This window comes from Tursiops truncatus, chromosome 19, assembly GCF_011762595.2.
Source record: "Tursiops truncatus isolate mTurTru1 chromosome 19, mTurTru1.mat.Y, whole genome shotgun sequence".
In the NCBI taxonomy this organism is placed as follows: Eukaryota; Metazoa; Chordata; class Mammalia; order Artiodactyla; family Delphinidae; genus Tursiops; species Tursiops truncatus.
The window spans coordinates 26908281-26923361 of NC_047052.1; the positions used below are offsets into that span (position 1 = coordinate 26908281).

Here is a 15081-nt window from a genome sequence, read left to right on the forward strand (position 1 = left end):
AATTTTACAGCATACAAATTACATGACAATAACGTTGTTTTAAAAAATTGATGTCAGCTAAAGAAAGCAAGTTAGGACCCCGCCAGCCCCTAGAAGCTTCTGCATACCCCTTCTCAGTCCCACCTCCTGCAAGAGGTAACCACTCTCCTAGCCGTGTAGTATAACCACTGCTTTTCTTTATAATTTTACTACCTATGTTTGCAGCCATAGATAAGACAGGCTAATTGTGCCCTATTTGAGCTTTGTACGCATGGGCCATTGGGGTCCTTTCAATCTGGCTTCTTTCCCTCCGTATATATGCACACGAGAGTCATCCAACGGGGGTGGAGCTGAGGTTCGTTCATTTGCCTCACCCTAGAGCTCATTCCTCTTCAGCCAGGCCCACGTGACTCTGACCACTGGCCGGTCTCCATGCCCCCAGGTTGCCGAGCCTTGGGGCACAGGTCAGCCTCCGCTCACACGGTGGTCCTATGTGGCCAATCCTCCCCCAACACACTCAGCCGTCTTGGGTGCAGCAAACCCGGCTTCCTGGCTCTTCCCCTACCCCACCAGCAGCTCTTTCAGTCTCCTTTCCTAGCTCCTCCTCCTTTTCCCAACTTCGAAATGTGCCAGTGTGCTCCAGGCATCATCTCTGGTCCTTCTCTTCTTTACTTTTGATTCAATGAGTCCTGTGGCTTTAAGCATCATCTACAAGCTGAGCTGATGCCTCCGAAGTTTCCATCTCCAGTCGTCCACCTCTCCCAGACTCCAGACAGTCCCCACCCCGCAAAACACACCTCTCACCACCTGGCGCACATTTCCACTCAGATGTCTCTCAGACAACGAAGTAGAGCCCCCCAGACTCTTCCACGCCACAGCCCCAGGCTCCCTCTTTTCAGTAAACGGCACCACCTGCCAGCTGCCTAAGCTGAACACCCTCAACACCTCCCTTTTCCCTCCCCTCCCCTTTTCTCTCTCCTGCCACTTGCTCGGTCCAAGCCTCCTCATCTCTGCACTGGCCTCCGTCGAGCTAGAGGCATCACCGATGACGCTGGCCGTCACTTGCACACCCAGGCAGAGCAGTAGAGCTCACTGTCCTCTCTGGCTGCAGGTGCCATGGGGAGGAGCGCTGATCCCCAGCAGCCTGGCGTATCGACAGAGCACGGCAGAAAGAACCTTCTCCCACACCAGTTGCCTTGGGGGTGGTTGCATATCAGAGGTTCTGCACAGGAAGGAGAGGACAGGGATCGTCCAGACACACACTGGTTTGTTCCACCGCTACCTCCTGACTAGTGCCTTGCTTCCACACCTGCCCACTACAAAACAGCTGCACAGGTGGTGTCCGGCTCCTGTTCTAAACCATCATGTGCTTCCATGGGCCATCAGCTAAAACCCAATCTTCTGACCGTGGCTTACAGGCCCTACCTGATCTGTCCTGGACCTCATCTCCCACCACTCCTCCCTACACCCACTAAGCCCCTGGGCCCCTCTCTGTCTCTCAGGGGCATCCAAGCTCATTCCAGCCTCAGGACCTTTATTTACCCTTGCCTGGAACACCATTCACTCAGATCTTATGTCTCAGCTCAAATATGTCCCTCTTCATAGAGGCACCTGTGCCCACTCCCACTTCCCACCATCTCACACACGTCTCTGCCCTGTGTGTTTCTTTCATGGCACTCAGCATATCTGCAATATTTTTAAGTTCATTGTTAATCTTTTTTACTTCTGAATCTTCCATTGGAATGTAAGCCCCATGAGGGCAGGTCCTATTTCTGTCCTTCTCAATGTGCTAAGGCTGGCAGGCTGCCTGACACATAGGCAAGGTCGAGAAATGTTGTAGCTGAGCAAGTCAATCCCCTGCCCCTTTGCTAAACAGCCCACTGCCCTGCCCCCCACCCAGGTCCTGTCACCTCACTGAGCCCCTTTGTGCTGGGCCTCTGTCCCTCTCCCGCTCTCCCCTGAGATCGCCATCCCCCTCCAGGGTTCGACCTCAGTTCAGGAGGCCGGCTTGGATGCAGTCAGTCATCTATCCGTCCTCGGGCCCTCCCTAAAGGCCCAGCCCTGGGACCACAGCCATTCTGGTGGAGCCCAAGGCAGGGGGTGCTGAGGCCCTGCCCAAGCTGCAGAAGATTCTGAGACAGAGGGACTCTGCTTGAGTCCCTGCATTGGGGCTGGAGAGCTGGAATGTGCCTCCTGCCACTGCTGACTGAGTTGACAGGCCCCTGCTACCTTGAGGAGTCTCCCAGAATCACCTGGGGACTCCAAGCTCTTATCCTCCCACCAGCCGCTCTGTGGGTTGGCCAGGGTATGCAGGGAACCAGGTCCCCTGGCAGCTCATGGTGCCCCAAACCAGGGCCATGTAGGGTTCCTTCCCCGGAGCCGATTCCTGGTGGCCCCTGGGGTTTTCTGCCGGCTCCCTCCGCATCAATCTCGTCTCTTCCACTGCCACCTCCCCACCCTCTTTAGAACCTCCTAATCCTTTGCATACGGGCCAGCCCGGCTGCTGCCAATTAATCCCCTCTGTGTCTGAGAGGCCAGCTGAGAGAGGCAGGAAGAGGCAATTCCTGGCTGGTGGACGGCATCTGAGCAGGTAACTCAGGGTGAGGTCGTGGCTCCGTGGGACCCCTGATGAGACTCCCTCCGTGCTCTCCTCCCATCAAGCCATTTAGACATGGAGAACCCGGCAAGGCTGGAAACCCAAGGCTTCTGTCTTCCCCCGTGAGGCTCAAACCTTAGTGACTCTCCAAGGCAGCTTGTGAAATACGGATTCCAGATCCTGCAGAGGGTTTAGAGGGGCCTAGGGATCTGTATCTTCCGCAGCTCCCCGGAAGACTCTGAAAGGCTGGTGGTCCAAGCACTGTTGTTGTTCTGGGTACCACTCCCAGGCCCCCCTTCCCGCCTGCGCCTCCCTCATCAACGTGGAATCAGCAGCAACAGGGCTAAAAGATGGGAGGGGCCTGCACGTGTTTCTATGCGGAGGAAATGGCTGGGTCTGGGGGAGGAAGGGAAACTGGGAGTGGGGAAGGCTTCCCTAGTCATTTCCAGAAGGTTCAGAAGCACAAGCCAGCATTGCTGCCTGCTGGGAAATGGCTTGCAGGACTGGCCTGCAGAAGCAGCCGATCCTGGGCAAACGTCAGTACCTCCGGGGTAGATGTGGGACACCTGGAGCCAGGCAGACCTGAGCGTAAACTCAGCTGGGCCACTTACTGGCTGTGTCACTTTGGGCAAGTCTGCTGACCTCTCTGTACCTCCATTTCCTTGGCTATAAAGTGGTGATGAAAACGCTTATTTACTGAGGCTGAGTGGGAGGAGGTGAGGATGAGGCGATCGTGGCTTATGGGGCTGGCTGGGATCGGTGGAATCTGTCATCCTAAACATGCAATCTTGGGCTCTACCAACCTTGGAAATCAGTGTTTTTACCCCCATACCCAACTAGGAAATGGAAGACCAGAGGTGTCATGTCTGGCCCAAGTCACGTTTTTGGTGGCTGAGCCAGGGAACTGACCCCCCACTCAGAGCTGTGTCCTTCAGCACAGCTTCGCTTAGGGGAAGCTGGGCTGCTGAGGCCAGAGCAGGGACATAAGTCAGGGCTGTGAGTAGTAGGAGAGGCAGCATGGCCGGGGCTGTGGGGAGATGGGCACTGGGGCAGGGGTCCTGGGCCCTGTGCCTGCGCTTTGCAGCCTGTGGCCAGGGTCCCTGGCAAATGAGGGACAGAGAATACTTTGGCTGCCCATGGCTGGGGGGAGGGAGGATACACCATGCCGGGCACGGCCTCGGAAGGGCCTTTCGAGGCTGGGAGTTTGCGTATATTGACCTGTGTGGCGCCCGCTGGGCCAGGCCATCCTGCAGGGATGTAGTCATAAGGGCAGGGATGCCCATTCCCTGAAAGTAAATGATGCCAGAAACTGAGCCCGTGTAAGGTAGGGCTGAACTATCGCAGTAAACCATGAAAACAGGGGCTTGTTATTTTCTCTTAAAAATTTCTAAATCATGAAAATAGGTTGATCTTTATCTTATATTAAACAAAAAATATTTTCCATTCATATGCTGCTCATAATGTATTTTTAAAAATTTATAATGGGGTTATGCTGAACATGATAGTCTATCATTAGCATTTTTGCTTAACATCCAATGATAGTCACAGCCAACATTTATTAAGCTCTCAGTGTGTGCCAGTCACTGTTCTCATCAGTTTATTTTATCCTCACATTAACCTCCACAAGATAGCTACTATTTACATCCCCATTTTACAGACAAGCAAACTGAGGCATGGAGCATTTAACTGATGTGCTCATGACTGGAGTCCAAAGCGTGTAGATCTTTCCATGTTAGTTCAAATTGATCTACTTAAAAAAATGGCTCCATAATATTCCATTATTGGATGTATTATAATTTATTTAATCTGTGCCCCTCTTACAGAAGACCGATTAGGTTCTTCCCAGTAACCAGTCTCCTACTGATGGATATTTGGATGTTTTTCATCTTTTGCTCTAACACTGTTGTGACCGACCTCTTTACACACATGTGTCTGTGGGCTTGAGTATTTCTATCAGGAAAATACCTGGAGCTATAACTGCAAAAATATTTTTAAAGATGAAGAAGGAAAAAGGAAATATATAACTCACAAAAGGAGCCCATGAATGGTGGGAGCAACTGTGAGCATTCTGGAGAGGCCTAAGTACTCGGTCCCCTACAGGTGTCAGGATGCTGGGCTGGGTCCAGAGGGTGCTGCCTCAGCCCCCAGGGACACCAGTGAAGAGAGAGGAGGAGGAGGGGGCAGAACCAGAGCCAGAGTTGGAGCCGGAGCCTGAAACAGCCCCTGAGGAGACTGAGCTAGAGGAAGAGTCCCTGGTAAGAACTGAATGGTGAGGAAGGGCACACTGGCCTCACTGCTCGGAGAATCCCCAGCTCAGGTCAGCTGCTCCCAGCGACCTTCCACAACAGAGAAAATTGGAGCCAGAAGGAAACGTGGCGGTCACCTGGTTCTGTAAACAGCCAGATAGTAAATATTTCAGGCTTTGTAGGTCATGCTCTCTCTGTTAATTTCTCAACTCTGCCACCGTAGTGTGAAAACCGCCATAGACAATACGTAAATGAATGAGCGTAGCTGGTTGTGTTCCAATAAAACTTTATTTACAAAAACAAGCAATAGGCTGGATTTGGCCCACTGACCATTGTTTACCAACCTCTAGAGCTACTCAAAGTAGCCAATCCATTAACTGTTTGTTACCAGTCCAGGAGGCGATCAGAAGCTTGCCAGATGTAAATTTACTATATAAGTAAGCACACTGCTTAGTTCAGTTGTATTTGTTTTGCCTTAAGACTTTCTGCATGAGGGAAGCAGTGTGTTGCTATACAATCTGCTGCAAACTGCTTAATCACTGTGGACCAGTAACAGTTTGCAGACTGACACTGGTTCCTGGACCACATTTTGAGCAGCACTGCTCTAGAACTTTCAGTCAAGCACATCAAACTTCCCAGCTCTGTATCCCATTCATTCGGGAACCTGATGACAACCAATTCAGAAACTCAGACAGATTTGATTTTGCTTCTAATTGATGCCAGGCCTGTGTGCAGTGCCGGGAGCACAGTGATGAATAAAGCATTGCCCCTGAGGGTCAGCAGACAAGAACCCACCCAGGTTATTCTTCTAGGAGACAGAGGTGATGAGGGAAGGTGGGGAGCTTCAACAGCATCCTCAGCTTACCCTTCCGGGAGGACCAAATAAGTGTATCAGACTGGAAACTCTGGGAGCTCAGAGGAGAGAGTCATCTTAATTTTGGAGATTGGAAGCTGGTGGAGGAGTGCTTCCTAACCACAGTGGGCTGGGCCAAATCGTAACGGGAGGAGATGAAGAGGTGGGGCCTTCCTGGCAGAGGAAAGGCTATTACTGGGTGATGCGGGGTGTGTTTAGGAAACAGTGAGCTATCCAGGTATAGGGTTGCTGTGCATATGTGTTTGCATGTGCACACACGTGTATGCACATACATGTGTGCCTCGTGTTCTTAGCGGTATGTTTGTGTATGCGTGTGTATTAGCAAACTGTGTGCCCACGAACACACGCATGCCGATTCACAGGTGTGTGTACACAACACATGTACGCACATATATGTGTATGTGCACACGCATTCGTGTGCCTGTAGTTCCATGTGCATGTGGGGCAGGCTAGTGTGTATGTGTGTGTTTCTGAGTCTGTGAATCTATTCATGTGTGTGTACATGTATGCTCGTTTGCGTATCTGTGCTTGTATGTTTGTGTGGATGGACATATTGGTATGTGCCTGCATGTTTGTATATATACATATTTTGTGCACCTGTGCATGTATGCACATCTATGTGTGTATTTGTGTGTTAATACACATATGAAATAATGTGTTCATGAGTGCATGTTTGTGTGTCAGTGCAGGTACACGTGTGTATATGTTTATGTGACTGAGCATGCATATGTACATGTGTGTACACACAGATATCTGTGTATATATGCAAATGTATTGTGTGCATATGCATGTTTGTATGTCTGTCTGTACACTTGCAGATATTTGCACGTGTGTGCATCTGCATGCATGCACAAGTGGGCATGTGCCTATATGCACATGTGCGTGTGTTGGGGCATGCACGCACATGTATATGCACATGTGCTTTGTGTCTTGCATGTGCACATCTATGTGTGAGCAGATGGACTTATTTTTGTGTCAGCTCGTGTGTGTATGCATGTGTGTATACACACGTGTCTGTGTGTCACTTTCTGTATGCACATGTGCTTGTGTCTGTGTGTGTGAAGTATGAGAGTGAGTGTATTAGTGTAGGTGTGCACACATGTGTGTCTGTATGCATGTGCATGCTTGTCTGTACCTGCACACATGCGCACACAGCAGCAGAGGTGCAGCTGCAGAGGCAGATGAGAGGCAGAGGGCAGAAGCTGAAGGCCGCCCAGCTACTAGGGAGACAAGGGAAGGTTTGGCGCAGAAGGAGAGGGAGCTGGCTGGGGGCTGGCCGGGGGCTGGGCTCTTCCCGCCTCCTCCTCCCCTCAGTTGCCACAAGGCCTTGTAACTCTCTTCCTCTTTCTTTTCAGGCCACTTGAGTGGGGCAGCTTCCTGGGGGATGTGACAGGCCTGGGGGGCACCTTGGGGGGGGGCGTGGTGAGGGCCCAGCCCTGGATGAGGGGCCCCTGGGGCTGGGAAGAAGGGAGTGTCCCAGGTGGAAGGTGAGGCCACCAGGATTTACAGAGACCACTGTGAGAATAGAGCTGTTTGATCCTGTGGGGGGTTGGTTGTGAAGGGGATCAGGGGCTGCTCCTGCCTTAGGCTAGTCTCTCTGAAGGTTTACATGGTCCTGTTTGAACCCTCCAGCCGCCTGAGGAGGCCTGCGTGGGGAAGGAAGTGGCTGAGGCTGATCCGGGCCCTCAGGGTGAGTGCTGGAAGCCCAGGCTGGCAGGGCGGCTGGAGGCGGGGAAAGGGCTGTGTTCTCCACTGCTCGGAACCTTGAAGCAGCCCGCGAGGTTGGCAGACCCATTTCACAGATGAAGAAACTGAGGCTCAGAGAAGCTAAGGGTGGGCTCCTGGGGACCTTTTAGCTGAGCTGAGCTGGAACCCTGGGCTTCTGACTCCCTCAGGGTTCTCCCCTCTCCTCTGCCTCTGACTTGACCTCCCCAGCAGGGTAGAAACAGGTCTTTCTGAGGCTTCAGTTCTAAAGTATGATGGACTCCTTTCCAGAAACCCAGGAGGCTGCCCCTTCTCCACCCACATCCCTCCAGGCTCAGGCCGCTGTGGTTCCAGAAGCGAACAGGTACTGCACCACCCTCCCCTCTCCTCAGGGCCAGCCCCCAAGCTAGGGAGCCATTGAGGAGGTGGGGATGGGCACTGCTCTCAGGTCTACAGTCACTCCCAAGCAAAGGCCCAGAACATCTTAGGAATTGGCTGAAGGGAGGCTCAGGCAGAGGTGGGGGTCTCCTGGGCCAAATGGACCATGTGACCAAGAGAAATGGAGCGGGGGGACCAGAGGTTTCTCAGCGCTTGGGTGAAACGCAGATTGAGTGTGGCCAGAGCTTCTGATTTTCCCAATGAAGACAGAAATCCAGACTTTTCCATGAAATCTCCCAGATAGCTCAGACAGTTTAGACCCTTGGTACTTATCCAAGTAAGCGTGTCTGCAGAGGGTGTGGAGGGCTGGCCTCAGACGGTGAGTCTGTGACCCTCATGTTTAGGCTGACTAGCCTCCATCACAAGGAAACACCTCACAGGAAACTCTCAACGCTTTCAGAGCACAAGACATGTGCCGAGTGCAGGAGGGGCCCCCTGGGGCCAGGCTAATGGGGCAGCAGGGTGATACGGTGATGCCTTTACTGAGTATCTGATGGCGGTGGGCTTGGAATGGCACCAAGGGTTGGCATCCCCCATTTTCCAGAGAGGGGCACGAGGTTCCAGGAGGGAGGTGATGTGTCTGAAGTGTCACAGTGGGGAGACAGAGGTTTGGGGTTCAAACCAAGTTCTTTAGGATGCTGTGCACTGCCATGCCGACCAGAGAGGGGCTGGGGACATTGAGGGCAGGCCGGTATCTCTGTCTCTCAGTGGTCCCAGCAGCCGGGTGCTGACCTGGCTCAGAAAGGGTGTGGAGAAGGTCGTTCCGCAGCCCGTCCACAGTGGCAGGCCTGCCCAGAGCACCGCTGCTGGCTTGGAGGGTCCAGCTCAGGTACTACTGGGGCCGGGAGCTGAGGCAAGCCGGGTAGGGAAAGGGTGGGAGGAAGGCTGATGGCCCTGGACTCTCTGCCCACGTCTGTCTGTCTGTCCCAGCAGGCAGGAGGACAGATCCTTGGGCACTGCAGCACTGGGGGCTCAGGTAAGGCCAGGAAGCAGGATGGCTTAGGGGTGGGCTCAGGGACTGTTGCGTTGGGCCCTGCTCCCTGGGGTGAGTCCACGGGGCCAGAGCTTCTCATCTGACTCGGCCCAGGTTCGAACCTGGGTTTGAGTTGGGCTAACCGGGGAGCTCCGGGCAGCCCTCTTGTTGCTGACCGGCTTCCTTTCTTCTGCAGATGGACACAGTGAGGCCCCCAGGGCCCAAGACACCGGGTGAGTCCCCATCCTTGAGCCCCATCTGTAGTGTGTGTGGTGGGCTCAGCACGCCCAGAGCCCAGGGTCCACCACCGCCTGTGTGTGACCTTGGACATGCCCCTCATCTCTTCTGAACCTCACTTTTCTCATCCACAAAACCGGAACGATGGGTTCGGTGCTGCTCAAGGTTTTTTGTGCTGATTACTGAGAGATCCCCGGGTGGGGGCCACCTTCTGAGGATGGGAGAAGGCATGGATGAGCTCCTCAGAGATAGGCCTCGAGTAGGTGGGTGCCGTGTGAAGCCCGGAAGCAGGGCCTGGGCTACCGTGGGGGACATTGGGGTGCCCAGGTTGGTCTCATGGTTGGCAAGAGCTTTAGACTTCTCAGAGCTGACCGAGGCGGGTGGCAGGCTGGCTGGGAACTGTGGCAAACGGGGGAGCCCACGTCTCTCTCCAGAGAGGGGCCCCACTGAACTCCACTTCCCTCTGCCCTGCAGGAGTGCTGACCCGGTGTGGCCAGATCCTCCAGTTTTTCAAGAGAAGCTAGAAATTTAGGTTTTTACATAATTCTTAATTTTTAGATGTTGCCAACGAATTGAAAAGTTTTCAAAAACACTGTGAGCTCCCGCAATAAACCTGAAGCCCCCAGTTTGCTGTCTCTGCTGGAAATTCAGAGTCACGCCTTCATCTCCATTCACCCCACCCATTCATTCCTTCCCTCATTCATTCATTAGACTGTCGGGTCCTTGAGCACGGGGGCTTTTGTCTCAGTCACTGCTGAACGCCCTGGTGCCCGGCACAGTGCCTGCCAGACAAAGGGGACTCAGCACAGAAGGGATGAATGAATATATGAATGAATGAATATGTACGATCACACACTCCATTCATTCATCCATTGCTCCAGTTTGCTGTCTATTTCTTTAGTCCCCTGGAGGCTGCCCTGGTCATAGGTCCCCAGGGGCACTCTGCTGACTTGTGAGACCAGTAAAATAATTTAGGATGAGGGCACCCAAAGGACTTGCCAGATTTTTGGGGGCCGTATATGGGGGCTGGGTTCCCCTGGGAGCATAGAGCTTCCCTGAAGAGGACAGGGCTGCCTGGAGGTCAGATGGATCTGGGGACCCAACATTTGTCCCAGGGCCAGCTACATAATTGGTGGGGCCCAGTGCAAAATGAAAATGTAGGACTCCTTTAAAAAAATTATTAAGAGTTTAAGACAGTGACGATAGAGCATTAAACCAAAAATGGGCCCTTTAAGTATGGGGCCCTGTGCGACCACACTGCTCACATACCCATGAAGCCAGAGCTCTCTGTCCCAGTCACAGGGAGGCCCCCAGGCTGCATTCAGGTCCCCAGGCAGCCCCCGTTCTCATCTGTGCCCAGGAGGCCAAGGCTGGGCCTGTTGTTCCAGAACCTGGTCCAGCCCTGGGTCAGAATTTCAGGTTGGTGGAAGTCCCCCACCCTGGAGGCCCTTTAAGAGTATCCAGTCCAAGGTCCCCAGTATGCAGAATGGGAGCTGAGGAAGGGCTGCTCGAGGCCTGGGACCCCAGCAGGTGGTCAGGACAGCGTGGCTGGGCACTCGTTGAGGCCGCTCGGCTGACCTCTGGCCCCTCTTCAGGCCCGGGCCCTGGCTGCTCAGGTGGCTTGAGCAGAATCTGGAGAAAATGCTGCCTCAGCCTCCGAAAACCTCCGAGGTAAGTCGAGGCAAAGGGGGAGCAGGCAGCTGACCACCCAGGAAGTGCCTACCTACTCCAGCAGGCTGTCCTCACCCCTGGGACCCACCGAGTGGCTGCAAGAGGGGCAGGGCATTCAGGGGAAGGGTGGGCGGGGCTGGCCAGGGCAGGGAATGCGCCTGACCGTCTTTCCTGACGTCACTTCCTGTTTACGACGCAGGGCTGGAGAGATGAGCCTGCAGATGCTGCCTTGGGTCCAGGTACAGGGAGGGAACCTGGGAAGGGGCTGCCTGGGATGGTCACAGACTGGGCTGGGGGTACAACTGGGGCCTGAAGGATGCTCGGGGCAGGGTTCAGTGCTTGCAGGGAGCAGGCTGTTGTGGGAGTCCTAAACCCCCCTCCTTGGTCCAGGCTGGGAAGCCAGTAGCCTGGGACAGCCTTGCGAGGTCCTGAACAAGTCCCTTCCCCTCCCTGCACCTCAGCTCTGTGTTTGTCTGATGATGAGGGGAGTTGGGGTGGTCCCAAGGGGCTCCCCACTCAGTCACGTTGGCACCTTGAATCTGGACTCTGTGCCCTAGGGGTTGCATGGAGCCCCACCACGTCATCCTTAGTCTCCTGCTCTCCCTGCTGCATAGAGCCCCCAGGACCCGCCTTGGAAATGGAGCCCGTGCCGCAGGCCCAGGAGAGCCCCTCCCTGCCTGCTCCTGACCCCCCGAAGCCCGAGGAGGAGCTGACTCCAGAGCCCCAGCCCGGCATCCAGGCCTCCTCCCTGCCGCCCACCCAGGACCCTGCCAGGTGAGCCTCCCAAACGCCTCTCCTCCCACAAGCAGCAGACTCAGTGCGTGGCCCCAGCCCAGCATCCACCAAATGAGTCTTTTAAATTAGAAAAGTAACACATGCACCTGAGAGAAAATTCAAAGGGGTTTGCAGCGCGCCCTCCCCGGGCATTCGCATCAGCAGCTTCTCCTGCTTCCGCGCTGTTTCCTACACGTAGACAAGCTCTGAGCACGTTTCTCCTTTAAACTCACGTACCCGGCAGCAGCAAACTCCAGATACTGTTCCTCATCTCACTTTTTTCACCTAAAGACGTAACTCAGAGGTGGTTTTATGCATAGAGGTCTGCTCCATTCTGTCAACGGCTGCATAGTATGTTATACGGATGTACCAGCTTTTATTTAAGCATTCAGTGGACATTCAGGTTTGTTTCCACTTTTGCTGCAGTTAATAGCGCTGTACAGGCATCATTGCGTTCACGTGCAAGTAAATCGGAGGAAGTGGAGTTGTTGGTCCAAGTGGTACATGCATTTAAAATCAGGATAGGGACTTCCCCGGTGGCGCAGTGGTTAAGAACCCGCCTGCCAATGCAGGGCACATGGGTTCAAGCCCTGGTCCAGGAAGATCCCACATGCTGCGGAGCAACTAAGCCCGCGTGCCACAACTACTGAGCCTGCGCTCTAGAGACCTCAAGCCACAACTACTGGAGCTCTTGGCGCCTAGAGCCCGTGCTCCACAACAAGAGAAGCCACCGCAATGAGAAGCCCGCGCACCGCAACGAAGAGTAGCCCCCGCTCGCCACAAGTAGAGAAAACCCGTGCGCAGCAACAAAGACCCAATGCAGCCAAAAATAAATAAATAAATTTATTAAAAAAATAAAAATGAAAAATATAAAATCAGGATAGGTACTGCTAGGTGCTCCCGCCCTGGCAGTGTGTGAGGGGCCTGAAATGCACCTTGGGGGTGGCAGGGAGGGTAGGGGGGGACAGAGTTACCTGCTGGGGTCGGAACAGTAGCCAGAGGCTTTCCTGGGGAGGCCAGGGATGGGGCAGTGGTTTTCAGGGCCGGGGGCTTGGGTTCCAGTCCACCTTCGGGTGAGCTTGCTACCTGCCTTGGGAGGGATCTGACTCTCTCTCTCCCCCTTGCAGGTTGATGGCGTGGCTCCTGCACCGGCTGGAGATGGCTCTGCCGCAGCCAGTGGTCCGTGGGAAGGCTGGGGAACAGGTCGGTGCTGGGCTGGGGGGAGCGGGGGCCTTGAGTGGTGGTTGGAGGCGTCTTGGGAGCTCAGGCAAGGGTGGAATGGTCCCTGGGTGGGAGGGGAGGGCACAGAAGGAAGAAGGGAGCCCGCAGCTGGAGCTCAGCCCACCCAGCCCGCCTGTCTGCATGGCTCACACACATTCCACACACACTGTCTGGTCACTGTGGCCACAGGGCTGACAAGTGCTGGCCCAGCCCCTCCTGCCAGGTGGTCACAGTCAGTGGGGGAGGTGCTTCCCGGGGGGGCGGGCAGAGAGGATGCGGGGTGCAGAGGAGGAGCCTCCCAGGAGCATCAAGGAAGACTTCCTAGTGGAAGTGGCCTGCAAGCTGAGAACTGAAGGGGGAGGGGGAGGAGGAAGAGGGTGGGTGAAAGTGAAGGGGGTGGTGTAGGAAGGGCCGTGCAGGCAGAGGATCCGTATGTGCAAAGGCCCAGAGACAAGAGAGGCCCGGAGTGTTCTGGGAAGAAGTGGGGCTCTCAGGAAGCCAGTGGGCCCTGTGTGCATTTCTGACGACCTAGAGCTCCCACATGGGTGGGTGGGAGGAGCAGGGCCTCCCCCACCTCTCCCTCTCCCAGAACCTCCCACCTGGCCCTTCACTCTTGGAGACAATTGGCCATCTTCATAGAAGCACCTGGAACTCGGGGGCAGGAGGCCTGGATCGCAGTCCCCCTGCAGTAAGAGGTGGACAGGAAGCTTCAGGGTCCCTTCCCCGTGGGCTGAGCCTGCAGGCTCCACGTTCATGGCCTCTGTGGGTGGCAGAGGAAGCTCAGCTTTGGAGCTCCCCAACAGGAGGAAAGCGGGGTGTCCAGTGGCAGGAGCGATCAGTGGATGAAGATGTGCTCACTGAGGGGGCGATCCCTGAGGATGGGGCTGTGGGGGGATGGTGTGGTGCTGGCGGGGAGAGGCCTTCGTGCAGATGGAACTTTGAGACAACACTCCAGGGAAGGATGGGAGAGGTTTTTCATACATAGAGAACAAGAGAGAGGGCATTCCAGGCAGGGGCCCAGCCTGGGCAAAGGAGCTGAGGTGGGACGAGGCAAGTGGTGACCCTGGTGGCGGAGTGACTGGAGGAGCGGGTGACCTCTGAGGCAGGAGGGAAGAAGCAGGACGGGATCTTCTGCAGTGTCCTGGGAGCCGTGAGGAAGCCCCGTTGCTCCTGCGTGTGCCGGGAGGGCTGATGGAAGCAGGGAGGCCGGTGAGGAGTCCACAGCAGTTATTTTCTCCTTTTCTCCCCATACAGGAGCCTGACTCCCCTGTGACATGTGACGTGCAGAGCAGTAAGTGACACGTTAGTGGGTCCTCGTGTGTGTCTCCATGGGGATGCTTGGTCTGAGAGTGCACGGGTCGTGGGGCAGGCAGAGCCTCCGGACCTGGAGCTGGGAGAGCCCCATGTTCTGTAGGCCCTACTTCAGGTCAGCCTGGCCAGGTCACCAGAGCCCGGCCCAGAGCCAGATGGTGGCTGGAGGCCCCTCTTGGGAGCCGGGGGTGGGGGGATGCACACATAGGCAGGAACCTGGCTTGCCTTCCAGCTTCTATCCAGAAAAAATAATTCTGAGGTCAAGTTGGATGGGCCCCCCTTTCCTGCTAGGAGCCCCTAGTGAGAACTCCCCACAGCCCCCTGGGCCAGTGGGTTTGGCTAAGCAGAGTCCCTGATTGTGGGGTGAGAGAGGGGAGATGGGCTTTCTCTGGGGGGACTGGGTCCCTTGAGCTGGGAGGGCGTCCCCTCCCTTGTGGGGTATGTGTGCTGCCTTTTATCCCAGCTGTGCACCAGGACTGGGGCCCAGACTGAGGCCAGGAGGGGAGGGCTAGGACCCCAAATCTGCTCTTCCTTCATTTCATGGCCTCTGGAAAGGCATGTGGTGTATGGGGCATTCATTCATTCATCCATTCACAAATGCTCATGGAGGGCTGCTATGTACCAGGCCAGCAATGAGCGCTGAGGGTGAGCAGAGCAGAGTTAAGGCCTGGGAGCAGTGGCCCTATTCCACCCTGGACACAGGCCCTTGGACCGTGGGCCTCGGGTGTCCCAGGGCTGCCAGCCCCAGGCCCGCTGGGCCACTGGTGGCTTTTACGAGCGCTCTGACATGGGCGGCCACCACAGGCTGGCCAGCTGAGGAGCTCGGGTGTGGGTGTCACGGGGTTTGTATAACCGTGACAGCGTCGTGAAGGGGAGGCTCAGAGCAGGGCTCGCTCAGTCTCCAGCTCGTGGCCACCCTGGAGGGCCCAGCGCGGGCCGCCTATGGCTGTTGGGGAAGGCAGAGGGGCAGAGACGTGTCCAAGGTCACAAAGCAAGTTGTCGTGGAGCAGTGACTAGAGTCCCCTGGGCGAAGCAGCTGCTCAGCCAGGCCAAGGTT

At 55.4% G+C, this 15081-nt stretch overlaps 2 protein-coding genes across 4 annotated transcripts in view; both read left to right on the plus strand.

The window, feature by feature from the left end:
* Positions 1 to 9135, plus strand: part of ZNF319 (zinc finger protein 319) — a 31295-nt gene extending 22160 nt beyond the window's left edge. The window contains exons 3-7 of one of the 3 annotated variants that reach the window (XM_073795512.1): positions 7328 to 7385; positions 7691 to 7763; positions 8546 to 8666; positions 8768 to 8813; positions 9007 to 9135. In XM_073795512.1, coding sequence (XP_073651613.1) covers positions 7328 to 7385; positions 7691 to 7763; positions 8546 to 8666; positions 8768 to 8813; positions 9007 to 9047 — 339 coding nt within the window. In that variant the 3' untranslated portion in view covers positions 9048 to 9135. Of the gene's footprint in view, positions 1 to 4675; positions 4831 to 7327; positions 7386 to 7690; positions 7764 to 8545; positions 8667 to 8767; positions 8814 to 9006 lie in introns of those variants that run through there. The other 2 variants (XM_073795513.1, XR_012327852.1) reach the window with 2 other exon arrangements.
* A 1495-nt stretch (positions 9136 to 10630) lies between these two features.
* Positions 10631 to 15081, plus strand: part of CNGB1 (cyclic nucleotide gated channel subunit beta 1) — a gene marked incomplete at its 3' end in the record, with an annotated part of 60219 nt that continues 55768 nt past the window's right edge. The window contains exons 1-5 of the mRNA XM_033844521.2: positions 10631 to 10718; positions 10918 to 10957; positions 11333 to 11492; positions 12620 to 12695; positions 13968 to 14004. Of these exons, the coding sequence (XP_033700412.2) occupies positions 10689 to 10718; positions 10918 to 10957; positions 11333 to 11492; positions 12620 to 12695; positions 13968 to 14004 (343 nt within the window). The remainder of the gene's footprint in view (positions 10719 to 10917; positions 10958 to 11332; positions 11493 to 12619; positions 12696 to 13967; positions 14005 to 15081) is intronic.